The sequence below is a fragment of the Neofelis nebulosa genome, chromosome 10 (genome assembly GCF_028018385.1).
Source record: "Neofelis nebulosa isolate mNeoNeb1 chromosome 10, mNeoNeb1.pri, whole genome shotgun sequence".
In the NCBI taxonomy this organism is placed as follows: domain Eukaryota; kingdom Metazoa; phylum Chordata; class Mammalia; order Carnivora; family Felidae; genus Neofelis; species Neofelis nebulosa.
In genome coordinates, this window is record NC_080791.1 from 67,200,212 (window position 1) to 67,219,737 (window position 19,526).

The window sequence follows — 19,526 nt, forward strand, 5'->3', positions numbered from 1 at the left end:
CAGAAATGCCTCTGCTGAAGTCTGCTGGATATTGGGCTCCTCCCTGCCAAGAACTGAGTACCAGTTCCTGGCTCCCCTAAAGCTCCTCAGTGCCCACCCTGTGGATCCCACTGTGTACCCAGGGCCTGCTTGCCTTTGGTGGATACTCTTTTTTTTTTAATGTTTTTTTTTTTTTAACGTTTATTTATTTTTGAGACAGAAAGAGACAGAGCATGAACGGGGGAGGGTCAGAGAGAGGGAGACACAGAATCTGAAACAGGCTCCAAGCTCTGAGCTGTCAGCACAGAGCCCAACGCGGGGCTCAAACTCACGGACTGTGAAATCATGACCTGAGCCGAAGTCAGCCGCTTAACCAACTGAGCCACCCAGGCGCCCCTGGATACTCTTTCCTACCATTGTCCACTCTATTCCTAGAAGCCAAGGATCAACAACCACTAGATTATCCTACCTTCTTCATCACTGTTTTCACTCTCATGCCAAAAAACATCAGGAGTGTGGAAGTACATGCAATGTCTATTAGTCATACTCAGTGGAGAGTGTATCTATCACCCAGCCAGGCATTCATTCATTATCATCTTCTATCCTTTTCTCCTCCCTCATTTTCCTCCTGTTTCTCCCTTCATTTCTTCCTCCCTTCAATTCAGGCATTTAATCATTCAGCCAGCCAATTATCCACCCAACCTTTCACAAAAACATCCATCCATCCATCCACCTATCCATCCACCTATCCGTACATCCATCCATCCATCCACCTGCTCATTCACCTGCTCATCTGTCCATCCATCAATCCCACCTTGAGTTCCCACCACATATTAGAGCCTATGCTGAGAGTTGGAGATAAACATACAAAAGACACAGCCCCTATCCTAAGTAATTTATATGCAGTCTGACAGGAATTAGAGAAACAAAAAATGATAGGCTACTTCTTTGCTCACTGTAGGAGCTAAAGCAAAATAATTTTAATATACACTTCTGACCTCCTATAACAATCAACACTTCCAGAACACTGCCTGCTTTTTCTTAGGCACACATTTCCCGAAGGGTCTCCAGGGAGGTAGAGAGAACCCCAGTCTCCTGGCTAGTGAAGACAGGTCCTGAACAGCCAAGGGAGGGTAAAATGAAGAGAAAAGCTGGCAATCTACCTTAAATGGTAAAGGATGTTGTTAAGCTCTAGATATTCCCAAGGACAGCATAGACCAAGGATCCCCCAATTCCTGACCAGAGAAGCTTGTAAGGGAACACAAAGCAAATCAGATCAGAAAGGAATTGTCATTCAATTGTAATTCCACAAGGAGGTGAAGTCTCTGAGAGTGGGGTCTTGGTTATTTAGTGCTCAATAAACATTTGTTGAATGAATTCAATAAACATTTACAGTTAACTCTTGAACAACGTGGGTCAGAACAGCACTGGTGGATTTTTTTTAATAGTATCGTACTGTAAAAGTATTCTCTCTTCCTTATGATTTTCTTAATAACACTTCCGTTTTTCTAGCTAACTTTATTGTAAGAATACAGTATATAATACATATAACATACAAAATATGTCTTAATGACTGATTATGTTACCAGGAAGGCTTCCAGTCCACAGCAGTCTATCAGTAGTTAAGTTTTTGGAGAGTCAAAAGTTATACATGTATTTTCAGCTGTGCATGGGGTTGGTGCCTCTAACTCCTGCACTGTTCAAGGGTCAACTATATTGAGTAAATTCAACATGATTCCATATTTATTGGGTATCTATCATGTGTAAGAGAAGAGTTACCCTTTCCTGTGTGCTCAAACTCTGTTGCAGTTAAAGTGGGGTGTTTTCTGGACTAAGAAGAAGAAAAAAATAATTCTAGCCCCATTTCCTCCGCTTACAGCCATGAGGCAGTGGAATCCAGGTCTTGCTGCTTGTTATGTCCTTTGGACAAATGACTTAACCTTCCAAGCCTTAGTTTCCTAATCTATAAACTAGGTATAGTCATTGCTAACTTATAGAGCATTATGAAGGCTATCTGAGATAATGAATGTAAAGAGTTTAGCCTAGAACTGAGCCCCATGTTTAGTTTCTTTTCCTGCATTTGGATATAATACCTAACTGCTCTGAACTTTCAGTTCCCTGGGGATGTTGATCACTGTCCTCACAGTGAGGTTAGGGCATCAATTGCAGTAATATATGTAAAAACTTTTCAAAAACTGTTTTGTGCTGCATTAGGGACTGAGCACCTGTTATGAGCTGAGAACCTTGCATGGCACTTTATATAGATTATTCTGGTAATTAAAGTCAAGCTGCCTGGGGTTTGACCTTAGGCTCAATGACTGTATTAGCAAGAACACATTACTTTTCTATGCTTGAAGTCTTTATCTCTAAATGGGAATAACAATAGTACCTACCCCACAGAGATATTTTGAAAATTAAATGAGATAAAGTATACAACAAACCTAGCACAGTACCTGGAACATAGTAAAGGTTCCTTAAAGGTTTGTTGTTGTTAGCAGCTATTACTGTAAGGCTTGGCTTACAGATAAGGAAATTGAGGCAAAATGAGTAACTCACCCAGGGTCCCGCTCAGGGTTGTGCAGCCCAGCTCTTTCCACATTGCCACACTACTTACATGTTGTGTCCCAATGAAATGGAAGCATTTCCTGTGCCTTCCAGAACTCCCTGGCTGCTTGGGAAAGCCTGCATGGTACTTTTCTGAAAGGGCAGCTGAACAGGCTCCACTCTGGGCCAGCCCACTGAAAAGCCAGGATGGGTCTCTCACTATGCTGACACAAACAGGAAGTCCAGATTTGTCATGGCAGCAGCCACCATGATCTCCAATTGTGAGCCAAAAGAGGAGGCCCAGCAGCTTCATGGTCAGAGGTTTTAGGAGCTCCACAAGCAGATCCTTTGCTGTGAGGGCCAGAACACATTCCAACCTAATTTTCAGTTCATAAAAAATTGGAAGTGGGAGCAGGGATGCCAGTGGGTACTTGAGTGCTGAGGTGATCTTAAGTCAACAGGATGCTGCCGTATAACAGAGTTAAGCATCAGTTTGTCTAGAGGATCAGAAAGTGCAGTACAAAGTAGGCACACTGGGAGGTGTAGAGTGACTCCATGTGTTGCATGAGCCAGGAATAGCATGGTGGTCTGTGTTTCTAGGAGTCAGTGTGCATCAAGGTGGGCTGTTTTATTGTCTGATGGCTGAAAAAGAATGAAGAAGCATAGGCAGCATAGTGTCTCAGCAGGATGTGTGACACGGAACTGTATTTCCTGGCCCCACGGGCTCAGGCATCTGAGAAGATGGCAAGCAGAATTAAGTCCAAGCACCACAAGCTGTGGTGCATTGGAGTGTGCATGGCAGCGTATTTGCAGAGGCCCTGGTTGGTTGTCCCAGACAAGGGCTTTGGAAATGCAGGACAATGTTCCCTTTAACCAGGCACCAAGAGTTCTCACAGAGGGCCCCCAAGGCAAAGCCATTAGTATTTAGTGCAGGAGAAAGACTAAGAGCATGCACTCTGGGGCCAGGCTGCCTGGGTTCAAATCTTGGGACTGCTACTTATGAGCTATATGATCTTGGAAGAAGATACTTAACTTCTCTGTGCCTCAGTTTCCTCAGCAGTAAAATAGAGATGATAATATCTACCTCATAAAGTTGACTGAAAGTTAAATAAGTCAATACAGTAAAATAGTGTCTGGTATTATTATTAAGTGGTTTTGTGGACAATGGAGATGGGGGTGAGAATCGGGGGTGGTGGGAGGGGGATACTGGAACAGGTGATGTGAAAGATGTGAGGTCTTATGAGCTTATGAGCTCACGTTGGCCTATGCCTGGGGGCTTCCAGAAGCCCCTGGAAGAGGATAAGGGTTGTCCAGGTGGAAAGTAGAGCCAGTGAAAATTGGGCTGTTAGAGCTAACATGAGCCTCTTTGCACCCTCATCTTTGCAAGGCACTTCTGAGGAAGCCATGCTGTTCTAATGAGTGAGGTTTTTAATGTGGCTGCTGATCACAGGCCAGGAAATGATTAATGTCCTGGTCTTGCTGCCTCTGGGACCTGGGGCCAGGTCTGGTGCCCCTGATTAGGGGGAGACAGGTTGGTATGTGCCCAGAGGAGGGGTCTGGGTAGACTCTGAGAGCAAAGCCTGGAGAAATAGAGGAAAGGCAACTCTGGGAAGATGCAGAAACTGCCTTCCTGCATCTGTAGGTTTTCACACCACTATAGGCAGGTGTGGAGGACAGGACTGAGGTATAGTCACAGGGAGGCAAGTTCCAGCTTGACCAGCAAGTAGAGCTGGCCAACCACAGCAGACTTCCTTGTGAGGTGGGGAGCTCAACTATGGAACTACTCCTGCAAACTCCCCAGACCCACCCCAGAAGACTCTGGTTCAACAGGCCTAGGTTGGCAAAGGAATCCGGGTTTAACAAGCTTCCAGGTAACTGGGGGTTCACGCTATGCAGAACTTTGCTTGCCTGGGAGGGTCTTAGATAAGATCTAGTGTCACGTCTAGCTCTTAGCTCTGATGATCTGTCATTCTGTGGTCCCTCAAGTTTCCAGGCTTGTGTCCTGACAGCTTTTATTCCCGCCAGAACCTCTTGGCTACAAGCTCATTCCTTTGAGCCCCTCCCTGTTCAAGGGCTAACCCAGAAAACACATTCAGGACACAACCTCATAGAGTGCATTGTCCAGAAGCTTTATTTCTTTGCAGGTTTTGATTACAGTTTCTGATTAGGGACCTCAAAGATGTGTGTGTGTGTGTGTGTGTGTGTGTGTGTGTGTCCATGTGTGTGAGAGAGAGAGAGAGAGTAAATGTGTGTGTGTCTGTGTGTGTGTGTGTGTGTGAGAGAGAGAGAGAGAGAGAAAGAGAGAGAGAGAGAGAAAATGTGTGTGTGTGTGTGTGTGTGTGTGTGTGCGCGCGCGCGCGCGCACAGAAAGAAAAACAGGATCTAGGCCTACAGCTTTTGTGTTTTTGTGTGAGAAGTCCTCAGCTAGTGCTCGTGTCAGTGATGGGAAATGGGGGCTGGGGCTTGAGGAACCAGAAGTAGGGCTGGACCCGGGGGAACTGTAAACTCAGAAGGATGCTCTGATTCTTTGCCTGCTTCACAGAGTGGGAATTCACACGGTACTGGGAATTTCAGCCAAATACTCCTGGCCAACCCTGCTTTCCTGGCTGCCTGGCTTCCGCTGCTCCCAGGGACTTGGGCTCTAGCCCCTGGAGGCTCTAGCCCTGCTCACAAGGCCTGATCCTCCCTTGAGGCTGTGGCTGCCTGAGAAGCCCAATGTAGGTTGTCTGATGGGTGCAAAGAGGGAGGTGCTCTGCACTGACGATGCCCATGGGCCTCTGGAGAATCAGGGAGGCCTAGTGCCTCTCAGTAAGGGCAGAGAATAAAAGAATACTAAATCTGATGTAGCCTCAGTCTGGGGTCTAATCTGCCCCAGCCACATGGTCCCTCAGGCCAAAGAAGGTACTCAAGGACTGGGCTGACCAGAATCTAGGAGGCAGCCACTGATACTTGCCCTGGGGAAGAGATGAGGAACCAGAGGCACAGGAAAGTTAACAGATTCATACAAGGTCTTCTGACTGTGATGTGTAGGAGCCCAGCTTGGTCTGACACCAGAGTCCATATTCTTAAACTATGTGCTAATGATCCTCCATTATAGGACCTGGGCATCCTGAGTCCAGCTCACCTGAAGTCCTCATGGGTCCTTCTCCTGCTGGCTCCAGCAATGCAGAGGCTATTGGTACCACAAACAGACTTCCCACAAGTACAGAGATAGAAACACAGCATTTGATACACCTTCAGAGACCATGGGGGCCCACCACCTCATGTTACAGAAGTCTGGTTCTGGTACAAGGTCACAAGGAGAGTGAACTTGTAGAGACCTGGAATTTGGAGCTCCTGCTATTCAGCTAGTCCTCTCTGCCCCTCAACTGTGTGATTAGTTCATGGAACCCTCCCCCTGCTTGGCTGCGACTAGAAACTCACACTCACCTCTAACCCAATGGAGCTGCACCTATGTGTGGTTTGAAGTCATGATGGTCAGAAGGGCCAGCAGACTTTTGTGCTGTCTTGTCTTACATCTCCTGAGGAGAAGGCTTAAAGGCTTTTATTTAGAGAGGTGAGACAATGAGCTAAAGATGAACTAAACTCACTGTGAAAGGATCTCTTCACTAATGGTGGAGTTGCAGCTTTGGCAATCTTTTAATTTAAAAAAAAAATTTCAGTGTTTATTTATTTTTGAGAGACACAGAGAGATGGAGCATGAGCAGGGGAGGAGCAGAGAGAGAGGGAGGCACAGAATCCGAGGCAGGCTCCAGGCTCTGAGCCATCAGCACAGAGCCTGACTCGGGGCTCAAACTCATGAACGGTGGGATCATGACCTGAGCCAAAGTCAGACACTTAACCAACTGAGCCATCCAGGCACCCTGACAATGTTTTAATTTTTTAAGGAACACTGATATTCTTGGGGAGCATGGCATGACAGCTGTTTGGAGGAGCTGGCTGGGATCTGGGAGCCAGATTGCATCAGAATCTGGCTTAAGCACATGATCAATGTTAGTATAGTGGAAGGGGTCAAGAATGGCCATGGCAAGAAGGAGCCCAGGACTAGGGAGAAGGGACGCTAAGGGGACAGAACTTGGGAAAGTCATGACTGAGAAAAGGGAATAGTCACATTTGATTCCAGATGTAGATGTTTTCCTTTATGCTGTCATTCCCTTCTTTAATCTTCAGACTTTAGGAGATTAACAAATTTTTTTGGTGGCTAAACCTTATAGCCCACTATTACCAGTGTTTTAAGGGAATTTTCCACACTTGGTTAGGAGTAGCAGTTGGAAAGGTACGGCAGCAGAGCACTCAGTTTGGGGAAGACCAGACATCACCCATAAAGGAGCAGAGGAGCAATCTGGAGCCATGGAAAGTAACTGACCAGCAGCACTCACCAAGCCCACGACATTCCTGGGAGGGAGGTTCAATAAAACCCTGAGCCAGCTGCCTGTGGTCAAATGCATGGGGGCTTGGCTCACTGCCATTTAGAAATTCAAGGGCTCCCCAAGTCTGCCAAGTTCTGCAACATCTCAATCCCATGAGTTTGGGATAGGGAGATACAAGAAGCCATTCTTTTCTAAGTATTTATTATCTGAGTTCCCACAGTTATCATGTGCAAAAAAACAAATGTCATCCTGACATGAAAATGTTCATGGAGTCTGCCTGCTTACCAAATTAATGCTCACTCATCCATTCTCTTCCCTCACTTAACAAATGTCTGTCCCTTCTGGCTGAGGTCAGTTCAGGCAACCGTCAGATATAATGTGGGTGGTACAAGGGCAAACCAAGTGCAAAGTTCATGAAATCAAAGAAGACAGTGTTGGAACACTTCACATGCAACATCTTGGACCAGCAGAGAGCAGATGGAGCTAGAGCAGTTAACAAAGAAAAAATCATGATGAGGCAAGATAGGTTCTTTATGAGAAAATGATTTGCATATTGAAGGATTGATAGAAGTCCTTGGGAAAATGAATGAAGCCCTTAAATTTTAAACAATCTCTTAACAGAGGTGTTGTAAAGTAAAATGTGAAGGATGTGGTTCATCCTGTTGGTATAAAGAATAAATATACCAATGCCAAAATCGACACAATTAATTCTTTATTCCTTCTGTTTTATACTTCTTTTTAACGTGTATTCATTTTTAAGAGACAGAGAGAAAGATGGAGAGCGTGAGTTGGGGAGGGGCAGAGAGAGAGGGAGACACAGAATCCAAAGCAGACTTTAGGCTCTGAGCTGTGAGCTGTCAGCACAGAGCCTGACGTAGAGCTCGAACTCACGAACCACGAGAGTGGTTAAACCGACTGAGCTACCCAGGCACCCCAATTCTTTGTTCCTTCTAAAAAAGTAGCATATAATCTATACTTTGTTATATGTATAACTAAAAATAATTTATTTTCATAATTTTGTTTGTACGAAACAATCTCAATGAGACCCTTTAATTTATTGTCATCATTTCTCTTTCTTACAATACAATTTTACTGAAAATCATTTTCACTATTTACTGTGAAGTTTTGGTCTTCATTTTAAGTGGACTCAGTTTAGGTGGTCTTTTTCTGGTGATCACACCCGTGACATGATGAGGCCCCCTGTGCTGACAGTTCTCCTCCAAGTCTTTCTCCATTCTAGGAGGGTGCCTGCAGAGTTAGGGTGGCTGGACCTCCCAGGAAACCTCAGTCAGACACAGCCTAGGAGGTTCATCTAGGAGATGAACATCTAGGTTCATCTATGGGGGCCTCAGCCAATTCAAACGAACTCTGGGTATTTATTCCTCAGTGTTGCAGCCACACACCTTCCCCAGGTGCCCACTGCAGCCTGCACAGGCTGTAAGCAGACCCTCTGGCCAGGCCAGGCCAGGCAATGTGGCCCCAGCTCAGGACCCTTGACTTGGCCCCGGCCAGGCTAGCTGCAGGCAAGGAGGGGGCACTTACTTGGCCGGCGGGGCTCTGGGCTGCCTGTGGCTCTCCAGGGGGCTCCTCGTCCTCGGGAATGTGGGGCATGGCAGCCTCCTGGCAGGAGTGGCCCCGTGTGCCCGGAACCTCCGCGGCGTCAGCCCCAAAGATGCTCCAAGAGGCCTGGGCTCCGCAGGCTGAGGAGACGCCAAAAGGACAAGTCAAATCCACTCCCATCCCTGACCCAAGTTGGGTTCCATTTCTAGGAGCCATGAGCCGCAGAAAAAGCTTGGTTGGGTTTGTATCAACAGCAAAGTTTGGACTAGGCCAGGAGAGGGCATTTGGAATTGCATTTCCTCCTGTTCATTTGCTCTGTTTACAAAGTTAGAGATGACCTTAGAGATTTTGCAACTAATTTGGTCCTTACAGTAAACACAGCTATCCCAGAAGGGAAAAAAGTGCTTCAAACTCCTCAAAACCATAGCTAATGGAGGACGCTCCACTGGGACCAGACCTGTACTTATGTACCATTTATTGAGCACCTACTAAGTGCCAGGCACTATCCTAGAAACATTTACAACATCACCTAATTTAATCCTCATGATGACCTCTGATGCAGGCATTAATATTCACATTTTATAGAAGAGAGAACAGCATCATGGAATGTCAGCCATTTGCCAGAATCACACAAAGAACCAACAATTTGAATCCAGATCTTCCTGATTTTAAGCCAGGACTCTTTTTACTATACCACACAACCTTCCTTGTCTGGGTTGAGGAAGAGGAGGAGATGATGTTCCCTGACTTTCTACCCCATGGCTGACTTCATTTCCTTCAACAGCTTTTCTGATCCTCAGTATGGGGCTGTCTCACTTGAGGACAGCCCTCACCAGGCCTGCAATTCTGGAGGCTCAGCCAGGGTGCATCTTGTGTACTTTGTGCAGCGCCAATCCTGAGCAACCTTTAATTGTTTCGCCACAAGCCAGACTTATCCCATCTCATGGTCTAGCAACCTTGAGACCCAGCTAGGATTGGCCCAGTCAGCATAATCTTATTTATCCCACCACAGTGATTGGCTTAGGGATAGAAAATAGATCTGGTGTAAGCCAATGAGCACATTACAGTGTTCTGGGATCCAGGTGCTTGAACTTGCTCTGGGTGGTAGAGTGTGCAGATGTAAGACCTGGTGCTATTGATGCCATTTTGTTTCTATTTGGAAGTCCAGACTGAGGATAAAACTGACAGACACTCAGGAGGTGGTAGAGCTAAGACTCTTGCATAAAAAAGAAGCTGGATCCCTGATCAAATTCACCTGAAAACTGAACTCTTTCTGGACTAGCCAGCTGCACAAGCAATTAAATTTCTTAGTGTTTTATTCAGTTTGACTTGGGTTTACTTATAACTATGAATTTGTAACCACTGTACTAACTTATAACTACTAACTACTGGTACTTATAACTACTAATTATTCTTTTGTGTTTCTCACCATTCAAGAGGCCTAGGACCATGAATGATCTCTCCAATAGACTGGAGCCAATGGGCCTGGCTCCTCTGCTTCCTCTTAGAAAAGGTCAGTAATGTCAGGTCTCAATATGGAGAGGCAGGATAGTAAGGTAGAAAGAACACAAGCCTTGGAACCTGATACCTGGATTTGAGTCCCCACTCTGCCACTCACTGGCTGTGTGGCCTTAAATGTTGGCTTCACTTTTTTTTTTTTTTTTAATTTTTAAAGAGAGAGAGAACACAAACAGGGGAGAGGAGCAGAGGCAGAGAGAAAGAGAGAATCTTTTTTTTTTTCAAAATTTACTTTGGGGGGAGAGGGGCAGGGAGAGAGGAGGAGAGAGAGAATCCCAAGCAGGCTCCATGCTGCCAGTGCAGAGCCCGATGTGGGGCTCAAACTCACGAAACTGTGAGATCATGACCTGAAACCATGAGTTGGACACTTAACCTACTGAGCCACCCAGATGCCCTGAAAGAAAGACAGACAGAGAGAGAGAGAGAGAGAGAGAGAGAGAGAGAATCTTAAACAGACTCCACACTCAGCATGGAGCTGGACACAGGGCTCGATCCCACAACCCTGGGATCATGACATGAGCCAAAATCAAGGGTAGGATATTCAAATGACTGAGCCATCCAGATGCCCCTATGTTGGCTTCACTTCTGAGCCTCACTTTCCTTGTCAGAGGAACAGAGATAAGAATGTCTCCCATGCAGGAATGTTCTAAGTCTGAAATGAGATAGAGCACCCAGCACAGAGTAGGTGCTCACAGAAGCCATCTGCATAGAAGTCTGAAGTCCAGGAAGCTCAGCCAGAGTCCAAAGGCCTCTACCTGGCCTCTTCCTCAGCTCCTCCAGGTCCCCTTCTCTTAATGGGGTGGGAGAAGCCTTCAGGGAACTTCAGAACCAGAAACCAGCCTGGTTCAATAACTTCAGAGTTTCCCTGAAGTTGCTGCTTTGCTGATGCACAAATGAAAACCACCAGATGCAGACCTTGCCCTCAGCCACAGCTCAGGGGTTACTAGAACACACAAAGGAGAAACAAAGGATATTGTCATTTACTGAGTACCTACTATGTCCTAGGCCCAAGGTGCTGACTGAAGGAGGCTGCAGGAGGAAGTCAGAAAGCCCCACCACCTCCCATGATACTAGATATTCATCAGGTCCCATAGGAAAGGCTCTCCTGAGGGCCTGAAGCCAGAGGGCTGCAGGCAGGGTCAGATCTGACCTCAGCCACAACTCTGACAGATTCCCCCCACCCCAACACACATGCCTTTGAATGAGCTCCCCAAGGAAGGCAAGGAGTCTGACTCATCACGGCTAACTAGAATTTTTTTTTTATCGAAAAATGCTTATTGGTTTTATTTAAAGAACTAGAGAACTTTAGCCATAGGGTTGGTCAATGTGACCACCATCTTGACTTTTGTCAGTCTGTATGGTGGAAAGGTAATCCCATTCAGCTCTGAAACAGTTGGGGTTACTTCTGCTGGTCAACTCAAGCAGTTTCATCTCAAGTAGGGGATCCATGAACTGAATTATTCATTCATTCACCACACTGACTTTATGCATACTCTACCAGGTCCTGTACTATGTGCTGGTGACTTAAAGATGATAAAGATGTGGTCTTGGCCCTCAAGGAGTACAGTAGTGGGAGGCTGTAGGAAAACAGTATAACTGTTAGGACTTCGAAAATGACAAGTTTAGGATCCCAGGAAAGGATCCCTAAACTATGGAAATTGGGACAGGTGAGATATAGTTTTAGCCTAGATTCCATGTTAGAAATGGTATTTGAACTGAGTCATGAATACTGAAATGGTGAGGGGAATTTCTCTGAACAGAATAGGTAGAGGGAAAGGTGAGACAAGAAGGGAGAAACCCTACTAGACATACTAAACCTGGCTCTTGAGAATGAGAGCTATAGGACCAGAGCATGCTGTGTCTCCCATTCTAAATAGTCAGTTTATGGATCAAATGAGCATCAGATTTACCCAAAGGTCTGCTCCATGATTAATTTCTATCACTTTTACTTGGACTTCAACAGCAGTGACATCAGTGGTGCTGGGCAAAGTATATGGTAACAGGTGTTGACAGTAGCAAAAGATATCCACAAACCCAATTCTACCAAGTAAGTTGGCTGCACTTCCCAAGAACCCCCTTAAGTGATGTATTATTTATGTGTAAGTCCAGCCTGTCTTAATAGTAATGTAGTTCCCAAACCATGTGAGGTGACAGTTCTACTTTCCTCTTTGCCTTAATCTACACAAAGTGTATTGCACTCTGTAAGTAAGAAGGATTCAGACAAATCGGGGCATGTTCAGAAAACAGGAAGCAGTATGCAGGAAACAAGAGTTTGTCTTTAAAGAACTAAAGACCTTTAGCCTGGAGAAGAGACAATGCAGGGAAAAATAAAATTGCTTCTCAGATTTTTGAAAATCATTCCTGTAGTTCTTTTGTCCCCATAGGATAAATGCATGGCCAGTGAATGAAATAAAGGTCAAATCAAGGCAAGGGAAACCTTTCTAGTGGTTGGAACCACCTAAGATGAAACAGGCTACTCTTTAAGGTAATGAACTCCCCATTCCTGGGAGAGTTCCAGCAAAGCCTGGGCCAATGGTCACAGGATTCCCACTTCAGGGGCCATTTTCAACTCTAGGAGTCCCTGAAATCCTGGGAGTCCCATCCCATAGGATTATGAGATCATGGTATCCCAAAGTCACATAAAAAAAATCTCATTTTCTGACCCTCCATTTTCTTTCCTCCCTCTTCTCCTCCTCAAGAAAGACCTTAAGTCAGTCCCTGGATCAGACAACAAAGCAAAACAAAAACAAATTAAGTCAGACAAGCACTAAGAGATGTCAGCTGCAGCAGGACAAAGCAGAGTGGAGGCTGGCTGTGGCCCCACACTTGACAAGACAGAACCCCGAGGTCCTCAGGGGGAGCCCCAGCAACCCTGCCTGCTGAGGCCATTCCCACGCTGCTCCTGCCCTGTTCGCTTTCTCTCCCATCCATTATTATAAACTTACTGCTTAAAATAGCAAGGTAAAAGCAGAGTCCCTCCCCCAGGGTGACATCTGGGTTCTGCTGGAGCTTGTGGGCACACAGACCTTACATCCATCACAGCAAAGTTAAGGATATAATCTGCAGGAAATGGTGATCTAGAGCACCGACCCATAAAAGGAAAAAGCATTTAGTTATGTTTAGTCTCTGAGCTGCTCCTTCTTTAACCCATTTTCAGGGCCCTTCTAACTACTTTTTTAGCCTAGTCTGTAAAGGGTTAGGTAGGTCATTGTCAAGAGCCAGTCAATTCTTTGGATTCTACTCATTCTGTTCCCAGCCAGTACTTAAGTATATAGCTTGGCCCATTTTACAGGAAGGGAAACTTAGGTACAAAGAAGGGAAACAACTTAATTGGGTCCAGTAACCTTTGTACCTGGTGCCAATTATCTAAGCCTCTGCTGGGATAACTATCTAATCATTTGTGGAATTGAAAAGGCCAGAAGTGTCTAATCCATATTTAAATATTTTTATCTGCCCCTGGCCATGCTCATGAAAGAAAGCAAACTGGCATACTTTCCTTCATTCTCTCATTCATTAGATATTTCTAGTTTGCCTACTGAGTGTTGATTACCATGCTAGGTGCATTTCAAGTGCTATCTTGCCTAAAACCTGTGAGATGGGTTTTATTATTTCCATTTTACATATTAAGGAACAAAGGATTAGAGGGGTTCAGTAACTTGTTCGAGATCCCACAGCTAATAAGCGTCAGGCCGAGGATTGTAATGCAACTAGTCTGACCCCAAAGCCCATCGTCTCTCTCCTCCTTAGCTGGGAGTTCTGCTGAAGTGCAGCAGAACCCAGCGTAGGAAGCTGCCCTACAGAGAATTGGAGTGTGCGTTCCCAGCAGGGCCACCAGTGGTGGGGCAGGGCAGGGCAAGCAGCTGCTCATCAGACCAGAGGTCTTATGAGGGCAAAAGTGTGGGCTCACAGTTAGAGGTTGCAGACCCCCACTGTAGGATGACAAATCCACCCATTCCCCCCATCCATCTGTCTGTCAGGCCATCCATTCACCCACACTCCTTCTGACTTTTCCATTCATACACCTGTCCATTAGTTTGTCCTTTGAACTTTTCACCCCAGGAAGTCTCACCCTTGTTACATTAACTGCACAGCCTCTGCCCCTAGAAAAGCCACTGTAGGACCCCATGGGTTATGGGGAGATGGCAGGAGAGCACTGCTCTGACAGAGTGGCCATACAAACATAGCATGCCCATCCACAGCTGGCAGAATACCTCCATCCTGTACCCCTCAGCCAGTGAGAGGGGCTGCCCATGTCCCTGCAAGCATCATCAGGAATCATGATTTAGCAAGAGCCTTTACAGAAACCACAGAAGTTCCATTACTATTAACATTATGATTTGTTCCATTTTACAAATGAGGAAAACGGGGCCCTGAAGACTTACCCAAAGTCAGTAAACCCATGAACAGCAGTGCCAGAAGCCAGCCACTGGTCTGTCTGACTCCCCAGTCCCCAGCTTGTCAAGCCCACTGGCTCATGGGTGGTGGTCTTGGCAAGCTGTGGCCTCTTACTATGGCTCCATGGATGCCTCTCCCAAAGCTTTGCGACCAGCCCAGAAGAAACCAAGCCTCTCTCTTAATCACAGTGTCCCAGGAGCACAAATCTACAAGCTGAGCAGCTCTCACATTTTCTCTGTTAATCTTTGGGTGTCCAGGGAAGAGCCAGAGGCCCTTCTGGGAAAAAACGGGTTAACCCAAACTCCACTGACCTTTCTGGAGTGACTCAGAATTCTCAGAAGGGAGTTTTTTGTTCTTCCAGCTTTGAATTTTTGCTTTCATTTTAGCAACACAAAGAATTTGAAAGAGATTAGGTTGCTATTAATACCACTGGTCTATCTCTAGATGAAGAATTTGATGAAGGGAATTGTTTGGGGTGACTGCACATGCATGTCTCTCAGTCCCTCTGCAAATTCAGAGGATGACAGGGAGGGCCACTGGAGATCAGCCAGTCCTGTCTCCTGATCCCATCTTACAGGCCCAGATAGGGGCAAGGACTTAATCAAAGCCATACTTATGGGTGAGAGATAGTCAGAGAAGGTCCCAGAACCCCTATTCCTCAGATTCTGCTACAGACGTCAGCTTTCTGCCTCTAATTTTGAAGGGCTTGCTTTTGGTAAATGATAAGAAAATGTATCCTTGTTGTGGTCACTCTCATGGGAGAGAAAGGGTGTTCCCTGGTCCCTGCTCTCACCCCAGGGCAGTCCTAGACATACTTGGGAAATCTGGGGCATCAGAGATCAGCTCAAACTGCTGAGAGGCACTTCTGTGGGTCCCTGGGCCTGGCCAACTGCAGAGCTGTGTCCTGGATCCCACAGGCAAGCCTGAGTGAGGCTCACTTCAGGAGAACACCATCCTGCTTCCCAACCTTGGGATGTTGCAAGAGGGCTTTGGAACTTGGCAGATTGGGTTCTAATTCCCTTCTGCCTTTTCCTTGCTGGATTAGTCTCCTCTGACCTCTGTTTCTTCATCTGTAAAATGGAGACCCTTTTAGGGTTTTGTAAGGATTAAATTAGGAAATACAAGCAAGATGAGGCACATAGTATGTACTCATAGGTTCCTTTCCCTGAATAGGGCAGCTGAGTTCTCTGGCCATGGCATCATCAAAATCCAACCAGGCCCAGATAGTCTGCTGTTCAACCTGGATATCTGAGTTCCAGCTTTGTCTCTTGTGGGTAAAGGAGACATATTCTTGGCCTGACCTGGCCTGGCCAGGGTTTCTCTGTACAAACAAGTAGATAAAAGATCATCTGACATAATTGGAATTAAACCCATCAGGGGCTATGCACTCTGACATTTACTCTTGCTGACATTTACTCTGCTGTTGGGCAGCCAGTGGCTGCAGACAGTAGGGTTAGAGAGAGAGGGTACAGTACTGTGGCCACCCAGGTCTGTGCCGTGGTCAGTTGCAGGTCTATGCTATAGTCATTCCCAGGTCTACATTATGGTCATCCATTGATCTGTGCTGTGGTCATACCTAATCTGTTCTGTGTCCATCCCATGTCTGTGCTGTGGTCAACCCTAGATCGGTGTTGTGGTCAGTCCCAGGGGAACAAGGGTGGAATATAGAAGGGCAGAAGGAAGAAGCAACAGTGAGGGAAAGATGAGAGACTGGAAGGGACTTCCAAATGACTTCTTGCCCCCAACACAATTCCTCTGGCCCAGAGGCTGGGACCACAGAGGCTGTAGCCTGGTGGTGCTTTGGGGAGGCTGGTCCTGAGCACTTCCCACACCCCCTGGGATCATTACTCTCTGGCCATGCTCTCCAGGCTTGAGGATCTCTTACAGGTTCTATTGTCTGGGGCTGCCTTCCTTCCCTGATTCAGACCCCATTCCAGCCCTGAGAATGAGCCAGCTTCTGCTCAGACCAGTGCCAGGGGCCACATCTAGGAGAAGAGGCTGGCTCAGTCCCAATAAGAAGAGAGCAAGAGTCAGCACTCACTGTGCTCAGCCAGGGGCTCCAGTGGGGGGACACACAAGATAGCTATAGTAACTAACCCCTCACATCCCCTCACAGCTCCTTTTTCCCCATTACCCTTCCCTTCATACAACCATGGAGGCCATTAGGTGCTCATTGCCTTAGAGAGAGGTGTAGCATCAGGAGGTAGAGAAAAGGGAGTCTGTCTCTGCCTTATTGTGGGGAAGGGCTAGCCGTTGGGGAAACAGAGAGGGCTTAGGGTATAGAAAAGAGATTTGGGAAAAGCATCCTAAATAAGTGTAGGTCACCACCACCCCCCGCCCCCACCACACACACACACACACACACACACACACACACACACACACCCAGGACTAGTAAAAGGTTATGGAGCAAGGGAGAGACAGGAGAGACCAAGTAGAAGCAATGAGAGTATAGATTCTGGTGAGTCACTAGAAAAGAACCTGTGCCCTGCTTCCTTGGAGAGGTCTGGGGGAAAAGTCCTGAACTCTAAGAGCAGAAAGGTCTTAAGCCCCATTTCCCAGACAGAACCCTGGGGAAAAGATCCCAAAGAGAGGAAATGGCTATCTGGAATGACTTAATAGACAAGAACTTCAGACATCCTCCCAAGACTTCTATCATCCCAGGGGGTGCGTAGGTGAGGTAGGGAGCACATGGCATAATCATTTCTGTGCAGCCAGCAGCAAAAAGTTGCCAGACTTGAAGGTGCCTTGAGAAGGCTGATTCAGAGGTCACCTACTAACCAAGTACTTGCAGAAAGTACCGTAGACCTCTTGTCAAATGGTCCAGGACGGATGATATCAGGCACCAGGGCACCCTCCTCACCCTAACTCCCTTACACTCGGGAAGCTTCTTGGACCTTGGATGCCACTTTGGAAGAAGAGGGTTGGAGAAACCCTGAAATGCCTGGGATCCAAATTTTAGGTCCCTGGAAAAATAGTTAAGCCAGGGCCAGAACTCCCTCCATCCCACCCCATCCCCCTGTTATGACAGGAAGTAAGCCAAAACATCTCCCCAGGTTTCCTCTCCAGCTTGTTCACTTCAGCAATTCTTTTTTTAAAAATAAGTCCACTTGAAAAAATTCTCTCTTCTTGGAAATATGTACAATTGCTCAATCAGAGGCAGTTCAAAGGCAATGGGAACAGCAGAAAAGTATCTGAGCCTCCCATTTAGCTCCTAGCAGAAATAAATATTGCCCTGTTCTCTTTGTTCCGGGCCGCCCAGCAGCCTCTTCCCTGAGTCACTCACTCTAGGGTGACATGAATCATCATCCTGGGGTTAAGGACCACACGGTTTTCCCCAGGTCCATGTGGCTGGCTGGAGTACTGAGGGGCCATCAGGAAGAATGGAGGACAAGAGCCTTCTCCTAGGTACTGGGCCTGGCTCTGCCTTCCCAGATGTGTGACCTTGGGGAGTCCCTCAGCCTGTCTGACAAGGAGGTAGATTTGTAGCTCTTCCAACTTGTACTTTCTTGGAGTTTCTCCAGTGGTATGCTAATTGTCAAGAATTTTGTGAGCTGGTTGTTAAACACAGACATCATTAAAAATTGAATAGCTTTTTGCAGTGGCAGTATCATAGCCAATGAGGTTTATCCAAGGCGTGATTATTGCTAGGAAAGAACTAAGTTACAATTAAATTACACTAAAAACATAGGAAATCAACACCCACAATAATCACATCCTAATTATTTTACTACATTTTATTGTTATCTATACTGTTGAGATGATTTAGTTCTACTGTGGGGGAACATTATATAATGATGTGCTACTTACTGTTCATCTCTTTACAACTTCACATTCACTGATGTCCAGTTAGTAGCCTGAAATTGGTCATGATGGCACATAAATCAGCAAATCAGCAAATGCTACATATCAAGGCCTTTTTTTTCTGAGAGATCTGGCTGTTAAACATTTGCAAGGTCATCACTGAGCCTCTCAGTCCTGGGCTCCACTCCTTACCCCTACCAGGGTGCAGAAGGAATGCAGATGACTTTAATATCACCCCATGGTAGCAGAGTTATGGAGATTCAATTACCAGTTACCTTTGCACAATGCTTCTTAGATGTATCATGTTGCAAACAAGATCCATTATTTCTTCCCATCCCCAGCCCTGCCTTCTCCCAAGCCCACTCCTTCTGTGCCCTAGTGAATGGCACTCAGACTAAAAACCCAGAAGTCATCCTGATTCCTCCCTCTCCATCAATCCCACAATCAATTAGACTCTGAGTCCTGTCAGTCCTAGTTCAGACATGTCTTTGATTGCTTCCCTCCTTCTTCTGGCCACCACCCCTGCCATGGATCTGTGTGACCGGCATCACTACAACAACCTCATTGTTCTTTTTACCTCCACTCTGGCCCCTTCTGACCACCCTGTGCAATGTGCCAGAGAAATCTCTCTAACACACAGGTTGGATTGTTCTGCCTCTTCTTATGGAAGACAGAGTGTGGCAGGCCAGAGAGTACAGGCACCATCTAATGAGGGCGGTTCCTATTCAGTTCTGAGGTCATGAAAAATTATGTAGGAGACCTAGCCCTGCTCCACACAAAGCATCTCACCAGTCCAGTGGACATGCCTTTGACAAAGTCATCAATCCAAACCCAGCATGAGATTTGGTGGCAAGCACAAGATGTAGTACAGTGAGGGGCGCCTGGGTGGCGCAGTCGGTTAAGCGTCCGACTTCAGCCAGGTCACGATCTCGCGGTCCGTGAGTTCGAGCCCCGCGTCAGGCTCTGGGCTGATGGCTCGGAGCCTGGAGCCTGTTTCCGATTCTGTGTCTCCCTCTCTCTCTGCCCCTCCCCCGTTCATGCTCTGTCTCTCTCTGTCCCAAAAATAAATAAAAAATGTTGAAAAAAAAAAAATTAAAAAAAAAAAAAAAAAGATGTAGTACAGTGAAAACAGCGGGGATTTGGAAGTGAAATAGACCAGGTTCCAATGTAGCTCTGGCCCTTACAGCTCAGTGACCCTTGACAAAGCAATGAATGTTCTCTGGGATCAGGCTGTCGTTTGGAAGATGGGGCTAAGATACTTCCCTCAAAGGGGTGTTATGAGATTTAAATAAAGTAAGGCATGTATCCAGCACACCGTAGATACTTAGGAAGCATTCCTTTACTCACCTCTGAGAG

At 46.3% G+C, this 19,526-nt stretch overlaps 1 protein-coding gene, 1 long non-coding RNA gene and 1 pseudogene across 16 annotated transcripts in view; 2 read left to right on the top strand and 1 right to left on the bottom strand.

The window, feature by feature from the left end:
* Positions 1–19,526, top strand: part of LOC131487471 (uncharacterized) — a 200,054-nt gene that overhangs the window by 111,691 nt on the left and 68,837 nt on the right. The window lies entirely within an intron of this gene.
* IRAG1 (inositol 1,4,5-triphosphate receptor associated 1) overlaps positions 1–19,526 on the bottom strand; it is a 121,805-nt gene that overhangs the window by 68,443 nt on the left and 33,836 nt on the right. For 8 of the 13 annotated variants that reach the window (XM_058688219.1, XM_058688213.1, XM_058688210.1 and 5 more), the window contains exon 1: positions 8,436–8,648. In XM_058688219.1, the coding sequence (XP_058544202.1) occupies positions 8,436–8,633 (198 nt within the window). In that variant the 5' untranslated portion in view covers positions 8,634–8,648. Of the gene's footprint in view, positions 1–8,435; positions 8,649–14,353; positions 14,388–19,526 lie in introns of those variants that run through there. The other 5 variants (XM_058688215.1, XM_058688221.1, XM_058688220.1 and 2 more) reach the window with 2 other exon arrangements.
* On the top strand, positions 17,957–18,110 carry LOC131489009 (U4 spliceosomal RNA; annotated as a pseudogene).